This window comes from Chaetodon auriga, chromosome 10 (assembly GCF_051107435.1).
Source record: "Chaetodon auriga isolate fChaAug3 chromosome 10, fChaAug3.hap1, whole genome shotgun sequence".
In the NCBI taxonomy this organism is placed as follows: Eukaryota; Metazoa; Chordata; class Actinopteri; order Chaetodontiformes; family Chaetodontidae; genus Chaetodon; species Chaetodon auriga.
Window position 1 is genome coordinate 9,962,804 of NC_135083.1, and position 19,734 is coordinate 9,982,537.

Genomic DNA, 19,734 nt, shown 5'->3' on the forward strand with positions numbered 1-19,734 from the left:
TTCACTATGTTCGTGTAGCATATTAGCATGCTATCATTTGCTAAGCACTTCATTGGATCAGAATGACACTGGCCCTATAATTGATTGTGGTAGATAAAATTCTCATACTTATAAACTTTATACAGTTTACTCATGAACTGAAACAGCGGTGTATGGAAACACTGAAGGGTCACCGTGGGAAGTTTTTCTCTGAACTGCTTTTTCCATCTTCACCTTTTTGGCCTCCATAGGTAGACAATGCTTAAACTGAGATGAACTGATGTGTGAAGTTAGATTTTGCTTTGTTTGGGTTATATTTGTTTACATTTGTATATTATGTGTATGCATGCGAGGCTGAGCTTATTTAATTCACATTGCTGGATATCTCCTGGGGAAATTATGTGTAGGCCATTCATGTGTAGGAGATAGATGCTGGAGGGAATACATATTGGAATTGTTACATATCCAGTTAATTGTCAGGACACTTCTTTAAAAGCTTCATGTCAACCTGCTGGTGGCACTAGAAGAAAAGTCAGAAATCAACAAAGTCACAGGAACATTTTGTAATGAAATACCAATAATACCAATACCATTTTAAAATGCATGGTGACCAAACAGGAACGATAAACATCTGCAAATGACAAATGACCTGGCAACCCAACATTTGTTCCTCATCATGGCTGATACCTGATCTAGAAAGATTATTATTATTATTATTATTATTATTATTATTATTATTATTATTATTATTATTATTATTATTATTACTGTCTTTATTATTATAAAGCCAGCTGCAGCTCATCAAGGTTTTTAGAAAGTGACTCCAAAACAACGGAAAAATCCCAGGTCTTTCACAGCGCATCAGACATTGAATGCATCTGCTAAATGTTCGCTGCGCTTTAGCAGGTTAATGGCAAACGTTGCAAGTGATTGTCAATCAATATGCAAACAAAATAAGAACGCGATTCGTTATTATTACAGCGAGAGACTGTGGGGGAATGAGGCGAAGGGTGGACGGAGGGAGGCTGTCGCTTTAAGACGCTGTTGCATGGAGAAGCTGGTGATTTTCCACTCAAACTGATATTAAACGCGCACCAGCTCGTAGAAACAATGGTCTCACAGACAAATTGATTAAATTGTTTCACTCAGCGTTACAATAGGCTGCACAACAAGGAACAACAGGCTGCTTGAAAGGAGGACAGGTAATCCGACATCGTCTTTCCACATCAAGTCAGTAAATGAGGTTAATGTTGTTTTTATTTTTAAGATAATTGCAAGAACTGCTCTTAAACTGTCTTTTTGAGGTTACTGACAAAACATTGTATGTTGAGTGACTCATTTGTCACCGTGTTTTGATGTGGGCCGATGGGCATGTTGATTCATTTTATTCGCTGATACAAACATCACATTTGCTGTCTTTCTCTTTGATATGATGCCGTGTCCTAATTATTTCCCTCACGCTTCCGCTCAAAAAAAAAAAAAAAGAAAAAAAAAAGGAAAAAAAAGAGGAAACCTGCGCTTTAACCCTGCTTTCAGAAATAACTAAGCAAATGATGTTTTGGTTATAAAAACGCGAGTTTGGCCTTTGAACCATCTGATAAGACGCCGTTCCTCGTTTCTTTGATGGTTGTTTGGAGGTCTGCGGTGATGCGTTCAGGCGCACCGCGGCTTCACAGAGACGTGGTGTATGTATGTGTGTGTGTGTCCTGCTCCAGGTGCACCTTCACCTTCTCCACACCCACAAGTCATCCACTGAATGAGTCTGATGACCTAAGACGTTTTACTAGCTTATATCTAAATGGGACATACTTAACCTACTTCTTCTGTCTCCGCCCTGTCCAGTTTATGATTGATTGACACGTGCCCTTTAATAACCCCAATCCGCCCTCTCAGCAGGATAAAAACTGAGGGGTCACTGTACCTTTTTTAGTTGGCTGCTGAAAAGTTCCCAAAACTGCATGCAACTTGCAACAGGTGTCTGTGAAGGGTGTCTCAAGGGCCTCCTGCAAAATAAGGAGTGGTCTGTGAATATTCACAATCATTTTACCCACTGTTGATTAGAAAAATGTGGCTTTCTCAGTTAACGGTTTAATATTTCTCATGGTTTAAAAAAAAAATGCTGTACGTTTCCAATTTTATTCTAACAGTCACCATGTTTTAATTTAATTATTAAAAGTCACTCAAACCTTAAGACAAACTTTTTTTTTCTGCTAAATTAAGAGTTCATACTGTTTTATTGTCTTGTAGCGATGTAATTTCCTAGATCCATGCAAGACTCATCAAACACAGCACAGAATCATTCATCTTTACACAAATCTGAGCCTCGATTACAAGATGTCTGATCACCACAAACTGAGGCTCGATTTTAAAGCCAGAGTAGACGCAACAAATCCAAACTTATGATGGTTTCAGGAAAAAAAAAAAAAGTGCGTTGAAAGTGAAAACTGAAGAGTGAGCTGACGACATGCAAAAAAACAGATCCAGGCTGACAGCATGATTTATAAGATATGCTTTCGTTCAGCAATAACTAAACCCTTTCCACAGGCTTGTGATCAAACACCATGACGCTGTCTCTTCGTTAAAGGGGAACACTTTCATGAGCTGACACACATGAAAGAGGCTTTCATTCTGTTGCAAGCGTCCACCTTCAAAATACAAACCCTCTGGTCTCTCTCACAATAGATTAGACGGCGTCTGTCAAAGGTTGCGTAACCAAAATAGTACACAGAGCATGACACTGACCAAAATATGATGGATTATGGCGTCATGCAAAGCTAAGAGGTGACATAGGTGTGTGTGTGTGTGTGTGTGTGTGTGTGTGTGTGTGTGTAGTGTTTAACCCACAGCTTGTCATTAGCTGATCCTTGTACCCCATTTAACTCTCCAGCTCCTGCAGAGGAATCTATCAGTTTTTAATTGACTCTTGCATGCCACCCTTTGTCCAGCCATTGTGAGCTCTCAGAGCAGTGAGTGGTATCTAAACAGACCATGGGCAAGCAGAGGACACACATGGCCTTATTAGGAATTGTTATAAGCTGATACTGTACTGGTTTACATTTCCCAGATAACAGACCACATGTCATGAAAGAACAGAGGACAGCGAATCGAAATGTCCCGCATACCAGGAATTATTACAGCATATGCAAGAGCAAAAATAGTTTTCACACAGAGATGCTTGGAAGTGGCGCGGTGGTGTTATGAAAATGGGCTTCAGATTTTAGTGACAGTAAACAACAAAAAAAAAAGGCAATAAAACTCTGAATGGTGCCTTCAGTTCCTCCATTTGTTCAAGATCATAATTCAAGACCCACCCACAGTGTTGGACCAGCCTTTCTTTTTCCTCTGACTTGTCCTCTGTGTCTCCAACATGAATAAGAAGTGTGTGCATGTGAGACACACACTCATCCCCCGCCACTTGGCTGTGTGTATGTTTGTGGGCAGGGAGTAGTGAGAAGTGGAAATTTACAGTCTCCCACGTTGGTACCTGAGTTGTCTGTCATAGCGAGGCTGCATCCAATCTCTACTTTGGATTTAATTGTCTTTAGCCAAGGGGCGGGCCCCACTGTCAGCTCCACTTCTTCTGACCCGTGGTGGCATGAAGGCATTCAGTACAGAGGAATGGTGACAGCTGAGGGAGAGGAACTCTATACATAGTCGCAGCCATGAAGGAAATGTAAGTTTTCTAAACTGCCTTGCTGGAAAGGAGACTTGATTTTTAAGGGTCTGAATGAAGTTTTTTTGTGTGAATGGGCTAAAAAAAATAGTTTTAAAAATGTAAGGGTTTGGTGGATACTGTAAGAGTCTGTTTGTCTGTTAAAGGGTTAAATAAATAGAGGAAGAACTGCAAATAGATTTTACTGTTGACTTTTGTGATCCATATCGACAGGATGTCTAGGTAAAGGTCAGTGATTTCAATTGAACATCCGTCAGGATTTTAGCAGCAATAATATCATGCTAAGACTTTTTTTAAATTATATATATATATATATATATATACACACACACACACACACACACACACACACACACACATATAAGGAATTTATAGTCAAGTGTGTCTGGATTAAATCCCAAGGACAGTTTGTCTTAAGTCTTATCTGGCAGACTGATAGCCTCCTAACACCACACGCGCAGGTGAAAGCATACAACGAGCAGACGGGAGTAAAAGGGGGTAAAAGGGATAAAGAGAGAGAGAGGTAGAAACAGGATGAGAAACAAGAGTGGGCAAGAACTGATCCAGTTATGTAAGGAGGTCTGAGAATGGAAAAGCAGTTCACGTTGACTTGTCATGCATAACAGGAAGAGAGAGAGTCGAGAAAATGATGGGACACAGTGTGCACACAGGGGCTTGGAGGGGCTGCTGTTCAAGCGTTAAGTGAGCGGCCGTGTAGTTCCCAGTAGGAATGTGAGAGCTTTCAGGGAATCTTCTCCTTAATGTGGATGTTGGTAGACGATCCCGAGAGGGGGACGCTGTTATTGTCACCGCGATGATCTGAGTTGTTCTAATTTAAGTTCCACTCATTAATGTCCATTTTTAAATGTTCCACTTGCTCAGTTACAATTTGTTTTCAAGAAAGCTCATGTTAATGTTTTGGAGGCTTTTCAGTACAAGTTGTTCTTTTACGAAGGCCTCGATGAACAACGCAGTCTAAATATAAGAGGAAGTATTTGATGTTGCTGTTAAAGACAAGGAAACCTTTCTCTCTGGCATTACCGTTAATCTCTTGTCTTAGAATTAATTATAGCCTCATTGTCCCTCTTTTGTTCTTGATTATACACCAGCTGGGAGATTAAATCACTTTCAGTCTTGACATGTCTTACTCAGTTATTCCTGTCCTATTAGGGTTTCTTTTCTCCTCTTTGGCTCATGCGGGGAAATAGGATACCTCGGTCAGTAATAACAAATCCTGTCTTTCTTGGAACGGCGGTGTACAGTGTAAACACTGAAGTGAACTTAAGCTGTCGTATCTTCCGGAGAGCAGCCAGGGCTTTGGGAATGCAGAGGGATATCTTCCTGTCTAAATTTGGATTACGCTGGACTGGCTTGTTGCTGATACAGTAGCATAAGAAGAAAGCTAAAAGACAACTTTGGTGGTGGGTCAGGCAAGGTCTTGAGGGCGTGTATCGTGTCCAAACAGTCCCTTCCTTTTTCCCTCTGTGACAATGTGCCCCCCTCTGAGCAGAAACAGTTGGAAAACAGAACTACATGTACAGCAAGTCAAAAGCGCTGTTGTCAGTGCGCACATGCTGTCCCCAAAGTGTGGTTGTGGCTCCACCACTTGCAGCATGCACCGAAAATGCAGATGTTTTTTTTTTCTTGCAACCAAAATGTTCTGTTTATCTACGGATAGAGTGAGTGATTGAGTCAGATAAAGAAAGACAACAGGTATTTTAATGTAATTATCACTGTGTGAGAATGGGATTTGTAGTTTTATCATTGAGTCATGTTGCTCAAGGCCTTTTCTGTCTCCCCCAACAATTCTCGAGTCTGAATGACCTCCATGCATCAGATTATCAAGATTAGCAGCATAGCACTGTATATCATGCACTCAGTGTTACACATCATGCTGTAACGCCATCAGGAGACAGCATTATCTCCCTAATGCTCCTCCCTATCTGTCCCTTATCCCTCTCACCTCTGCCTCTCTTCTTCTCTGTCTCGCCATCTCACGTGTCCCTTACCTTTTTTTTGTGCCATCCACAGCATGGCACAAAAAGAGAAGCTCCAATGCCTGAAGGACTTTCACAAGGACACCCTTAAACCTTCACCAGGGAAGAGCCCAGGCACGCGGCCCGAGGACGAGGCCGAAGGCAAGGCTCCGCAGAGGGAGAAGTGGGCCAGTAAGCTCGACTTTGTCCTGTCTGTGGCCGGAGGCTTTGTCGGATTAGGAAACGTGTGGCGCTTCCCTTACCTTTGTTATAAAAATGGTGGAGGTAGGCAGAAGACACACAGCAGATGCTAGACTGTTAAGCCAAGAAATGGTGATTGTAGCAACATGTAGCAAGAAGCTGTTTCCTGTCTCCATTACCCAGGTGCGTTTCTCATCCCTTACTTCATCTTCCTGTTTGGCGGCGGCCTGCCTGTGTTCTTCCTGGAGGTTGCACTGGGCCAGTACACCTCTGAAGGAGGGATCACCTGCTGGGCTAAGCTGTGCCCCATCTTCACTGGTCAGTCCGAGAAACACTGCACATGCTCACACACAGAAATAGAGGCTGCACATCGGTGCACAAATCATCCCTGACAAGATAATTTAATGTTTAACGCTGAATAAAAGACTCATTTGTCCAAACAAAAATTCTGCCCTGATTTACTTCCTGTTTCAGGCCAGTATTCACCCACCCCCTCCCAGTGTAAATGGACCAGTCATACTTCATTAGGCTGCTTTGTGTTGCATGAACATTACACAGCACAGTGCTGAACATAGAGTCTCATCAGGTATCATAGAGGAAGAATGATATGAGTCCACTTTAACTCCAGGGTCAGCCTCAGGTAGAGCGCACACATGTGTACGCCCCTAAACACACGTTTATGTAAACATAAACTACACATAGTCATCCTTTTGATCGCAGATTTGGTGTGTATAATAGATTGATGATTTCTCGGTTACCGTGGAAACAGACTAGCAAAAAAAAAACACCAAGTTGCCTAGCAATGGGTAGTCTCACGCAGCAGGTCTGCATGAAAAGATGATTTTTGTTGAAACGGAGCTGCGGTGGTGATCCACTTGTTTTGTCTCAGCTTATAGGATATTATAACCACCGTGTGTCTTCTGTGACAGTGTCATCAGACTCGGCATCTCTCGCCAGTCTGTTGACCTGAGATCACCGTGAGCTACTCATGCTCTAAGACACTGTAGGACCCCTCATTCCTCTTAGGTATAGCCCCTCTTACTTTTGAGTGACAGCTGTGGACAAGCACAGGAGCGCTGCACCCTCAGCAGCTGCCGTCATACCCTTACTCATGTTCACACCCGGGATGTGACATGAAAAGAGAGGAAACTGCGTGGCACCGGATCTCTAGCAGCTGCTGACGGTCTCCGCTATTCACGGAGCGCTGAGGCTGCTGTCTGTCCATCTGGCACAGCGTCTGGCACAGCAGAGAAAGTCCACAAGTGGTCGCAAAACTGGCCAATCACAAATCTTCCCATTGTCCCGCCTCCCCCGCCTTCACATGTTTTTATCACACGGAGAATTCATGACTTTACTCCCTGCACGCCAGCGCGCAGTCGAGTACACGCACACAAACACACACCTGTCACCGCATTGACTCATCTATCAGTTTGCATTTGGAATGTGGGAATGAGGAGGAGGGGTCAGCGGAGATGATCGGTTTAAAAATAATCTTGAGCAGTGGAAGAGTACCGGGGATTTCTGTGCACAGGTTCATGGCAAAGTCATCCAAAAATAGTGTAAAAACACTAAGGACATTATAGCAGTAGATAGCAGAGTCACGTCTGGGAAGTTAATAAAGAGTTAGTTCTTTGTGTTTGCTTTTAAAGCCAATCAGCAGCAGTGACTCAAGCTGCTGAACTGTTTGCATTAAGTTCTCATGTTGTAGGAATTCTTCGTAATATTTCAGAGTTTGTCATTTCCTGGGAAATGATAAAAAAATCTTTATGACTCATCCTGCACTTGGGGGTGTATACAGATTTTGCATCCAGTGAAATACTTTCTGAATTAACGCACATCCAATGCTACTGGTTGCTGTAAACGCCCTCCCTAGCTGCCTGTTTTTACTGGAAACATGTAAATATGCGGAGGCAGATAACACCCTGCTAGCCATAACATGGGAATTTCAAAGAGTTATTTAGCACCAGGCTGAAAATCAATGTTTTACTGCCTCTTCTGGTTGAAAGTCGCATCCAGTATCACTGATGGGTGTGGTCAGATGTGTGCTCTGACCACAAAACAAGATTTTCAGCTGCTGTTAAAGCAGCTTTTATAAAAAAGGATCATATGACTGCTTGTATGGGAAAGGTGTTGCTTGTCGTGATTTACCTGCTCTGCACCACACTGCAGACGGACACAGTTAGCGACAAGCCGGTGAACACAGTGGAGCATTTAGCAGCTAAGGAGGCAGATAATTCCTCCAGGAGTTGGTGGAGACCAAAAAAGGAGCTAAAACAGATGCTGCTAATGTTGCTCTGTTTGCCATACGAGCTGTTATTGCACGTTCAAACTAAGCTGTCACACAGGCAAAATAGAAATCATAACTCGGATGATGTCTTGAGTTGATGTTAAAATCTGCCGTCTTTCCATCTCCTCTGCAGGTATTGGCTATGCTTCTGTTGTGATCGTATCTCTGCTGAACATCTACTACATTGTGATCTTGGCCTGGGGACTCTACTACCTGTTTCAGTGCTTTCAGCCAGAGCTCCCCTGGGCCAAATGCAAGCAGCCCTGGAACACAGAACACTGTGTAGAGGACACAGTCCGCAAGAACAAGACCCTATGGCTCGCAGCCAACATTACCAACTTTACCTCCCCTGTCACAGAGTTCTGGGAGTGAGTAGTTACTGACAGCATGCCTATCTACCACACACAGACACACACAGAGACTGTACAAAAGTAGCACTGCCTCTTTATCTTGCTTGCGTAAATGTGTTTGAACAAGCAAAGTTCCTACAAAAGTTTCAGTTTACTTTTAGCTCTATGCCAGTTTATTAGAAACCTTGTTTGTAAACCACCTTTCATACGTTCAGTGCAGCTCCTCAAAGTTTGACTTAAGTTGTCAAACTGAACTGAAATATCTGCTGGAAATCCCAATCTTTTTCATGCCTGTTTGCTTTGTTAATTTGGTGACAGTTTGTCACAACAAGTGGCATTAAATCAGAAGTGTTTATCCAGCAGTGGACACTTAAATATTCCAGCTTTAACGCTCATCCAAATAGTCTTCTCTCCACTTTTAATATATTCAGACTCTGGACAGGCCGCAGCAGTAGAACAACACAGAAAGGACAAGTCATGTGATTGTTGGGTTTCAGCTTTTATTGCCAGTGTAATTAGTCACTTGTGGTCATAATCTAGGGATGCCACGTGACGTCCTTCCTTTATGACACAACCTCTTCTGTTTCAAGTCCCACAAACTGCCACTAACCTGTGCCTCTGTATCCTCTGCAGACGCAACGTCCTGAGCATCTCCACTGGGATCGAGGACATAGGGCCCCTGAAGTGGGACCTGGCCCTTTGTCTCCTAGCAGTGTGGGTTATCTGCTTCTTCTGCATCTGGAAAGGAGTCAAGTCCACTGGGAAAGTGAGTGCTGAGGCGTAGACACATCCTGTACTTATTGTGTTGCTTGGATGCTGTTTGGCCTTTAGTTTTTACCCCAACAAGTCAGTGACAAAACACTGTTGCTCAGAGAAAACCCACATGCTTGGAAAGCAGTTAATTTGGTTGATTTAAAGACACAAGCCTGTGCAGTCCTGGAAGTTACTTGTTGGCCAGACTCACTGTCGGCTGTAAACAGTAGACTGCCCCTCCTCAGCCCTCTTTCTGTTTCTGTCAGCGGGACAGAAACTCGACCAGAGCCAACAGGAGGAACTCTGTGAGGAAAATTATTAACACCAGTGGATTTATTTTGGTTTTAACGGAAGGTTAACTGTGATTAGTGTGCCGTAAAATTATCACCCCTAAATCTTTAACTAGATAGCAGTTCAGAGAGTGAGAAGCCTTTATGCCGTGTAGCGCACCGCTTTGTGCTCCTCTGGACATGCACTCCATCTCATTATGACTCCTGTAGGCGGCAGGCGTCACTGTTCACAGGCCTTACCTACTTCTTTTCCGTGGAAATACTTGGGGAAGGGAGGAGACCATACCACATACAGAGAACAATGTTTCTTTTGTGCTGCAGTCAGAAAAATATGAGATCTTATAAAGGAAGCACTGTTTATCCCTTAAGGATGATGACTCATAAATCTTTAACTTTTTCAGTATTTTTTTTTGCTAATAAATTCCTTCGTCCTGTCTAGGTGGTGTACATAACAGCGACTTTCCCATTTGTGATGTTGATTGTGCTGTTGGTACGTGGAGTGACCCTTCCCGGGGCAGCTGAAGGGATCAAATTTTACCTGTACCCTGACCTGACCCGTCTACAAGATCCAGAGGTAGGATCAGGAACTCTTCTTCTCCTCTTCTTCTGTAATCGCTCCCAACTCTGACTCCTGACCTCATATCTTAAAGGAATAGTTTGACATTTTAGAGTCAATTGACACCTTGACACCTCATGTCTGTCTGAAAAATGTGAAACTAAAGCCAGCAGCCGGCAAAATCCTCCTTCCAGCACCTATAAAGCTCGCCCATTAGTAAACTATATCTCATTTGTTTAACGCATGCCACCAAAGTGTAAAAATGTCTTGTCACTGTGAGGTTACCAGTCAACCAGGACAATAAATTCGGCTTAACTGCCCATAAAACCATAACGTCACATTTTACTATTTGGTTTATGTTCAAACTAAGCAAAGGACATTTAACATATTACTTAGAGAGCTTTAGAGGTGCTGGCTAGCCATGTTTCCAGTCTTTATGCTAAGCTAAGCTAACTGTCCACTGGCTAGCTTCATTCACAGACAGATATTGGAGTGGATCTTCTCATCCAGCTCTTGGAAGCTAACTCACTGTCATGTAAATGTATAGTTTTACGTGCCAAAGATAATTTTTCTTCTCTTTTTGTTACGTAACTCCATTACATCATTTCTCATGAGTGACTGGATGAACGTCCAGACCAAGCACACATATCTCGACTGACTAGCCCTTGTGTGTCCTGTGCTAACGCTGAGGTGTTGAAATAAATGAGGTTTAAGGTTTTGCTTCACATGATGTCCTTGAGGTTTCAGATAGAATTACTGACATCTTTGCCATGACACTCTGTGGTGTCTTTACTGGAGCTTTGCTGCTGTGGACATTGTGGTGACTGTTATTATATTGTAGCTCTATTTAATTTGTGGTTGCAATATTTTCACAATAGCAATGAATCACATGTGTACATCTCCATAAAAGGGTTTGCTTGTAGTGATTACCCACGGGTAATTATCGCAGATCCCCTCAGCTCTACTGAGCTTTATAGCATCTTTAAGCTCATTATTTTGGTTTTATGGCTGTAACATTACCGTTCAGGTTCAGTCTCACTTCTCTCATCAGTGTTGTTTTTCAGCCATTTCTAGTTAAGACTCTCTAAAAGCCACAACTTGATCAGACAGATTGACACAGTTGGGGACTAACTGGTAAATATAGTTGAGCATTTAGCAGCTAAAACTTCAGATATCTCCCTAAGGAGTCGGTAGAGACCAAAGCTGAGGTAAAAGAGAGTTAATATTACACTTACATTCATAAGGTTTCCACAAATATGATAACAAATTATGCTAATAAGCAACCATTTGCAAATATGTTCATGCAATGGGAGAACAGTCTTGTGTGCTTTTTGATTAGCTTACCTCATCTAATCTGGAAAACACTGTGAAAATCAGTCAACCTCTTTCTCTGTCTCCTCAGGTGTGGATTGATGCAGGAACCCAGATTTTCTTCTCCTATGCCATTTGCCTGGGAGCCATGACGTCACTGGGGAGCTACAACAAATACAAGTACAACTGCTACAGGTGAGTCGTGTTTCCGCTGGGGGGAGTGGGACTGTAGTAGTGACAGCAACTCGTGTCAGAGACGGTTGCGTGAAAAGAAAATGGGAACTTCGGTTCCGCTTGTGTTCATTAACAACCTCCATGACATATGTGTGACATAGGGACTGTTTGCTGCTGGGAGGCCTCAACAGCGGTACCAGTTTTGTGTCTGGCTTCGCAATATTTTCCGTCCTGGGCTTCATGGCACAAGAACAAGGGGTGGACATTGCCGATGTGGCAGAGTCAGGTATGAGGGTCCAAGGTGATGGCAGCAGTGATGGTGGGCGCTGCTGCCGAAAAAGCAAAAAGACAATTGGAAGCTTATCAAAAGCAACAGTAGATTTTAAAAGAGGGGGAAAAAAAAGTGACTCAGTTTATTTGTCTCGGAAACGATGATGCTGAAATGTAGAGGTATCGGCAATTGCACACTCCTTGAATAAAAGCCTCAAAGAAACAGAATTGTTACTTCAGTGTGAAATATGCTCCAACCTTTCTGAGCGCACATCACACTGTATTGGTCTGCTGATGTGTGTTTTAGCTCCACAATGAGCTGCGGTGTTAAAGAGCTCCTGTACTGGGCCACCCTCATTATTACAGGTGTCCTCATGTCCCACATTCAACCTGCTCATGTCCTTTAGTAGCTTTACATCTTTTTGACCAGGGGACATTGGAAAGAAGATTGGCAACATACTGTTTGTACTTTGTACTATGTGCACTGGCGCCCTGTGGTGATATTTCTGACCAGCAGCACTGCATTGTAAGACCAGTTCTGTTAACAACCTGTGGATCTCCTGAGGTGGACGCCACCGGTTCTGTTTCTGCCTTCCTTTGTACTCTATGTGGACTTTGAAGGAGATGCATCTTCTTTCAGCATGCTCGCTGTGTTCCATTAAAATTAAACTCTTGCTATCTTCAATGCTGCAACTTGAATACAATCATGTGAAATCAGACTACAATTGTTTGACAATGACAGTAATTCTTTGATGGCATGCAAGTGTGTCCATGCAGGATGTCCCACCATACATGAAACACAACCAGAATTCATAAATTACAGCATATTTTTAATGCATTTTGCTCAGCTATTCAATTGTGCTACTAGTTTATGTGATTGCTGACTTTGTGTCTCACACTCTTATTATATCCTGTTGAATTGATTCATGGCTCTGTTAAAATCCTCATCTGCTTTGTTTAGATTAGATTAGATTAGAGTTGACTCCACTTTATTGTTATTGCACACAGTAAGTACCAGTATGATGCATTTCAGTTCGGCATTTTACCAGATAGGGCACACAGTAGCAAAAGTGCACATAGATAGGTGAAAAATACACGTGAATGTAATTTATATAAAAAACAAGGTACAAAATGCAAAGCAGCTATGATACGCCATTATGTAACTACAATGAGTACAGTATAAACAGCACATAAGAAATTGTGTGTGCAGCAGAATGGTCTAGTTGTGTTGTATACAGTATAAACAGCAGTCATGTAATGTGTAGAGTTGAATATAGTGGTTGATATTAGTCCTGGAAGTAAACACATCCAGGACACTATAGCATGAGAAAACACTGTAAGTGAAATTTTATTTCCTTATTGCTATTCAACACTTAGGGCCAAGAATGAATAAACACTCATCCAGTTAAGTTTATCTCATTTCTGTCAATTGTTGGACGTATTCGATCTTATTTCCTGTAGATTATTGGCAGTGCCAGACCCCGCTCAGCCTCTCTAGCTCAATCTTTACATTACTTTTCCAATCCCTTCATGTCGTCCAAGCTCAAATCAGATTGAAATGTTAATTCTGTCCTCTTCTCTCCATCCCCTCTATGCTCTCCCTCCAGGTCCCGGCTTGGCCTTCATCGCCTACCCTAAAGCTGTGTCCATGATGCCGCTGCCAACCCTCTGGGCCATCCTGTTCTTTATCATGCTGCTGCTTCTGGGCCTCGACAGCCAGGTCAGTGTATTCACAATGACAGTCGTGTCAAGATATGTACAGAATAGTTCTTTGGTGTACTGTCCATTAATTTCACACTGGAACTTGCCAGGCCACATGTTAGTTGGCTCCTGCCAGCCCCGATATGTAAAACACATTTAGTGTCTCTCTGATCCACAGCTAATGTCCCCAAGGTATCAGATAACTGACAGACAGGCAAAACAGCCTGTTCCCACAAAGGCATTTTACTACCTCTCAGCTGCACTGTGTGAGGATTATATCCCTTTTAATGCCCTGTAAGACCCCAAATTAAGTTTTTAGAAGTTGATGGACATTTGCCAAACATTTAGTTTGCACAAGTCATTATAATGGCTTGCATGCAAGCCATCTAGCTTTGATAGAAGGCAGATCTTTGATTAAGAGAAGATAATCTAAGCAGACAAAACATTTCTACTCTGGCTATATCACATTTCCTGCCTCCAAGTGTAATTCTACTCCTGTGCTAACTCAGTCCTGCACATGGCCGGCTACTCATCTCAGCCAACTGCGAGATCCGGCTGATGCTCTAAATTTGAGCACATGTAAATGCAGCTATTTCCATGAGAGAAATGGTGCCAGTGACAGAGTGTGTGTGGGGGGGTGCATTTTTTGACCATAAATTTCATGCAGAATTCTAGTCCTGAATGCTATATATTGTTAAGATCGCTCACACATACATGCCACTGTTATGTAAGGGGTTTTTGTTTAGGCTTTCATGCAACAAAGGAGCATGTTCTTGGTACATAACGATAGTTTGAAGACAAGACAATTTCATAATTTTTCTTCTGACATTATGTAGTTTATGAGGCTATGCGGAGACACAGGGGAGCAAGAGCAAGAGACACAGTCAGGGAGACGGAGACAGTGATTCACTGTTGTTTTGTTTCTGTTGTGTCTTGGTAGCAACAAACCAGTGCTGCAGAGAGGAGCCCTGTTTAAATTCTCATTACTGCCCAACAAAGACAGCTCTCATTCTCTAATCACTGGTTTGTAGAGGCCAAACAAGAGCTGCATGCACACAGAAGGAGACATTTATTTATTTTTTTTCCCATGAGAACTAAGTAGTGGCTTTTGTCCCCACAGTTTGTTGAAGTGGAAGGACAGATCACCTCCATTGTGGATCTATATCCATCCCTCCTCAGGAAGGGTTACCGACGGGAGATCTTTATAGCTGTGATGTGTTTCATGAGCTATCTCCTGGGACTCGCCATGGTAACGAAAGTAAGTTCACCAACAGTCGCTTTACGGAGCCTCTGCGCTCTCACTTGCTTCTGCTGCTTATCTTGTTTAGAAAAGGAAAAGAGACTCTGCACATTCGGATCATCGGCAGAGATAATGCAACAGATTTTCCACTTGCCTGTTGGCTGCTGCATTGTTAAGACCAAATATGGCTTCCTATCACATTCACCACTGACATCCTGTGTGTCTGAATGGAACAATTCGGAATGCCGTTTTCCGTTTAGCAGTTAACTGTGCTTCAATGACGTCTCAGCACCTGTTGAACTCTGCCTCTGTTGGTTGGGTGCCAGCATTCTTGCTGCTTTCAACACCCTCCCCACCCACTCTGCTTTAATACTCCCTTCTATCTCTGTGACTTTTCTTCCTTCCACATGCATCAGAGAGATAATTAATGCAGCTTTTCTCCTTTTCTTTTTCCAGGGTGGCATGTATGTGTTTCAACTCTTTGACTACTATGCAGCCAGTGGTGTGTGCCTTTTGTGGGTTGCATTCTTTGAATGCATTGCTGTAGCCTGGGTTTATGGTAAGTGGAAACGACTCTTATGTGATAGGGGTCTGTAGTGTGTGTCGTTTTTCAAAGTAATGATCCTGAAGAGGTGGGAAAAAAAAGCGCAAACATTCTCTTTGGTGGTAAACAAAGGTGTCCTTGTGGTTCTTTTCATGTCAGTAGTAAATACATTTAACTGCATGGAGGGGCGTGGTGATGTGGGTGGGGATGGGGATGGTGATGGTCCCATGCTAGACTGTGATTGGCTGTCCAGGGTTGCCTCCCATTAAATTAGATCTTACCATTATTGAAGGAAAACCCTAATGAGAAAAAACCTAATTGAAATTAAAGCAACGCTGCATCTTCCAGAAATAAACTAGTTTATTTAACATTGTAGTCTTTACATGAAGGCATCTGGTTGTTTTTATGGTAATAAATCATGCATCTGTGAAACGTGCAGTCACTATAAGTGCTTTGTTGTGGCCGTGAGGCTGAGTGTCAGAATAATGATGCCATGGTGGGAGTAACCCCTCATATTTGCCAATTAAATATTAAATATAATGTAATATTAACTTGTTCATTTATCATCTATAATGCTAATTAGTGCTCTGAAAACAGAAAATCTATAGATAATCCACAGTCTAGCAGGCTACTTTCCATCTTTAGTCCCTTACCAGATGTTAAAAAAGGAATTAGACCAGACTAAAACCAAATATTATGAACATTAATATTACAAAAGAGCATAATAACAAACGTCAGGCACATTTAAACACAGTCCAAACACACACACACAGACCCCTTAACAATGCAATAAAACACATAGTTCACTACAGTCAACACTGAGGAAAGATAAATGATGACCTAGTAAGCTAGTTAATAACTGACAAAGCTGAGACTGTTTATAGTATATACAGCACATGGAACATGACCCAGTGGAAATATATGCTGCAGTTTAGGACAAACAGAGATAAGGGACCATAAACCTAATCATTTCCAAAGGGAAATATCAAGGTCATCCTGTAAAAACAATAACATGTGAGCAGAATGTACAATGTTCATTATTTTGACCACGTATGCTAAAATATATTCTCTCTTCTCTATGTGTTGAACAGGAGTTGATAATTTCTATGATGGACTTGAGGATATGATTGGCTACAGACCAAACCCATGGATGAAATGGAGCTGGACCATAATCACTCCTGTTCTCTGCATGGTGAGAGATCAGCGGCAGCTCTTTGTACTGTCGCTTTATTGTACTGGTGTCACGAACATGTGACGTGTTGATACTTTCAAGGTCACAGAAAGGTTTCCAACTTCTACTGAATGAAGCATGTGTTTTTCAGGGCTGCTTTGTCTTCTCCCTGGTGAAGTACAAGCCCTTGACCTATAACAAGGTGTATGAGTACCCTGACTGGGCTATCGGTCTGGGCTGGTGTTTGGCCCTGTCCTCCATGATTTGCATCCCCATGGTGATGGTCATCAAGATCTTACAGTCTGAGGGACCCCTGATCGAGGTGAGCTGACTCAACCCTTTTGTGCCTGTTAAAGGAACAATTTTACATTACTCTTTACTTGCCTTCATGCTGAGAGTTAGATGAAAAGATTGATATCACTCATATCTATACCCTAAACATGAAGCTAGACTCAGGACATGGTTGGCTTATCTTAGCATAAACACTGGGGAAGCAGCTGGCCTGGCGCTGGCTCAACGCTGTCGCAACGTAACAGAATCCCCCGACCAGCAACTCTAAAGCTCACAAATTAACACATTAGATGTTTAATTTGCACAAAAATCAGTGTAAATAGGCTAATTTTCTGAACTTACCTTAAATTTTGTAATATATCGCTCCTTCGCATCTTAGAGCATACTTCATATGTTTCTGATGATGAGCGATTCCCATGCCTACAGTGGTCAGTTGGTAGTAAACATGTTAGCAGATTAGCTTGCTAGTGGTAGTGCTAGCTGTGCTGCTCCTGTTGGTCACATGACCCTTGTCAACATGGCCCATCAAGAGTCAGTCAACCAGGCTGGCTGTAGCTTCATATTTAGCATGCCGACATCAATGACATCAATCTTCTCATCTAACGCTTGGCAAGAAAGCAAATATGCAAAATGTGTAACTATTCCTTTAATAATAGTGCGTTTTGTATATATTGATTCAGTTTTAGATTTACATACACACAAATACAGATGTTAAACATGCTGAATTATGAGTATGTACCACTGAGCCTTAAACTGCTCCAGTTTCTGATGATCATGAACGTAATCCCTCATTTCCTTCCCTCAGAGGATCAAAGCCGTGGCAGCCCCGGCGAAGTCAGGCGTGAGCTCTCGCCCGAAAGAGTACAGCTTGAAGGGCAGCGAGCTGACACAGCCCCTGGACCCAAACGGGAACAATGGCTTGATCAAGCCCACCCACACCATTGTAGAAACAATGATGTGAGCGCTCTCTGTGAGAGGAATAAGATTGATGTGCTTTCTGTGTTATTATCATATTTGCTAACATTGATAATGGTAGGTTTACATTGTCCAGTATATTCACGTTAGAGATACTCTGGTTTGATTTCTATGAAGAGAGTTATATATTATTGTTGTAATTTTTTTTCTCTTGTAATTTTTTTTTTTTTATTTTTTACTATATCAATATTGTTGATGTTACAACTGTTGTCTCTGTAGTTGGCACTGATCTCAGCTTAGGCAGTATTTTGAGATAGAACATGTTCAATGTTTACTACCTTTCTGTTGATTCCGGAGAGATGATGAATTTGATTTTTTTTGGTGTAATAGAAGAAAAGATGAAATTCTCACTTCACATAAATTTAGTAAACTAAACGAGTAATTAAGTGTGTAAAAGGTAGAAAGTGTCTCAACACCCTGACTTGTTTGTGGCAGCCTCGTTGCCCGAGCTAACTTCTAATCTCTTGTTGTTGTTCATCCCTGCAGTGAAAATGAATGTACCATGAGCCACCCACATCTGTCAGAGTACATATCTGTAACATGTTAAGTGGCAATATGCAGTGTATAGAGTTAATCTTGCTTGACGTCCTTTAAGTTACAAGTTGAACAAGGCCTTGGCCAAATACTGTGAGAAATGCATTCTGAAGAAGATCCGTCCTCAAAAACGGTTGAAGAGGAAGTAAAGGAAAAAAGGGAAGTGGCATTTTTTTTAAGTATTTGTACACTGCCTGTGTGACTACTATCAGTCCCAGTGCATTTATTGAAATCTCTCTTTGCACTTTATATGTTGTTTCACCTTTATTGTAGTATTTGTTTTTATTGTTGCAAGGTATTGCAGTTACATTTGCAACCCATTTCAGGAGGAAAAGTTTTTAGCTTCTAACTTTTTGATATTGTAAACTTTGATATACAGTATCTAGTGATCTCCTTGCTAAGACAATGACAAAATAGACTAGGCTAATCTGACATCCAATGTTCTGACTGATAATTGTTCATAGGATCTGTGAGAACTTCACTTAAAAAGTAAAAACCTAACTCTTATCTAAACATCCTAACCGCTCTCTCCATCGTGCTCATTTCAGCAGCAGACGTGCTCTGCGTAACTACCACTGGATTCTAGTTTTTCATGTTTAGGCATTTGTATTGTAGAATTTGAATTGTTTGTAAATCACATATGCCTTTTTGTAACAATTTTATACTGTACATCATATGAACACCATCACAGATTAATTGATTTTATTGAAAACTCAGCAATTCGTCATCTAAATATTGGTTACATTGTGAGCCTGGATTACATTTTTCAATGCGCAATAGTCATTGAAGCAATGGCATTCTGTGCTCCTTCAAAATGTACCATCATCATTTAAAATAATTGTGCTGTTCAATAATTGAACAACTCGCACAGCTGAGTCCAGAATCTGAAGGAATTGTTATCCTGAAGCATGTGCAGGAGCCACCACAGTACCGTGCTGCTTTGTCCATAAAAACTTGTGCTACTTGGAAATTCAAGTGTACCAAAGTATTTTTGTCTCACAGTTGTCCCCTTTGAGATGCACATTGCATCTTTTCTATATAGATTACAAATAAACATGTTTTTCTTTGGGAATTTCTTTGTGTCAGTATCTTTTATTCTCTATATGCACGAACATGTCTGAAGCATTCACATCTGTAAAGAGGAGAAATGTCTGCATGCTAATATACAGTATTTATTTCCACCAGTATGTCAGATATTGAATTTTTGAGGCTGAAAATTATTGAGTGACAGGGCTGACATGTTAGTAGCTTTATAATATGGCCCACGGTTGACAGGGTACCAATAAAATACTGGAACTGTTCAATGGAAGAAATCTACTATGGGGATCAAAAGAAATTACACTAAATACAAAATGTAATCCAGACTGTAACCGCTAAATACACTAAATATATTTTTTAGCTTGTATGACTAATCTATGTCACTCTATCTGGACAACAACTAACACAACTTAATACCAT

At 41.6% G+C, this 19,734-nt stretch overlaps 1 protein-coding gene across 2 annotated transcripts; it reads left to right on the forward strand.

Moving 5' to 3' along the window:
• The first annotated feature begins 1,006 nt into the window (after positions 1-1,006).
• On the forward strand, positions 1,007-19,348 carry LOC143326795 (sodium- and chloride-dependent taurine transporter-like). 2 transcript variants are annotated; one of them, XM_076740705.1, is made up of 14 exons: positions 1,007-1,181; positions 5,684-5,913; positions 6,013-6,147; positions 8,250-8,484; positions 9,100-9,232; positions 9,949-10,083; positions 11,468-11,571; positions 11,712-11,836; positions 13,428-13,540; positions 14,642-14,779; positions 15,218-15,320; positions 16,397-16,497; positions 16,628-16,798; positions 17,573-19,348. In XM_076740705.1, exons 2-14 carry the CDS (start codon positions 5,685-5,687, stop codon positions 17,726-17,728), a joined length of 1,878 nt encoding a protein of 625 aa, XP_076596820.1. In that variant the 5' UTR covers positions 1,007-1,181; position 5,684; the 3' UTR covers positions 17,729-19,348. The 2 variants fall into 2 exon arrangements, with proteins under 2 accessions (XP_076596820.1, XP_076596819.1); XM_076740704.1 differs by lacking the exon at positions 1,007-1,181 and adding an exon at positions 3,379-3,652.
• Positions 19,349-19,734: the final 386 nt, after the last annotated feature.

Coding starts and splice junctions, on each gene's coding strand:
- LOC143326795 (XM_076740704.1), top strand. Junction 5,914..6,012: donor TTGTTATAAAAATGGTGGAG/GTAGGCAGAAGA, acceptor TCCATTACCCAG/GTGCGTTTCTCATCCCTTAC. Junction 10,084..11,467: donor CCCGTCTACAAGATCCAGAG/GTAGGATCAGGA, acceptor CTGTCTCCTCAG/GTGTGGATTGATGCAGGAAC.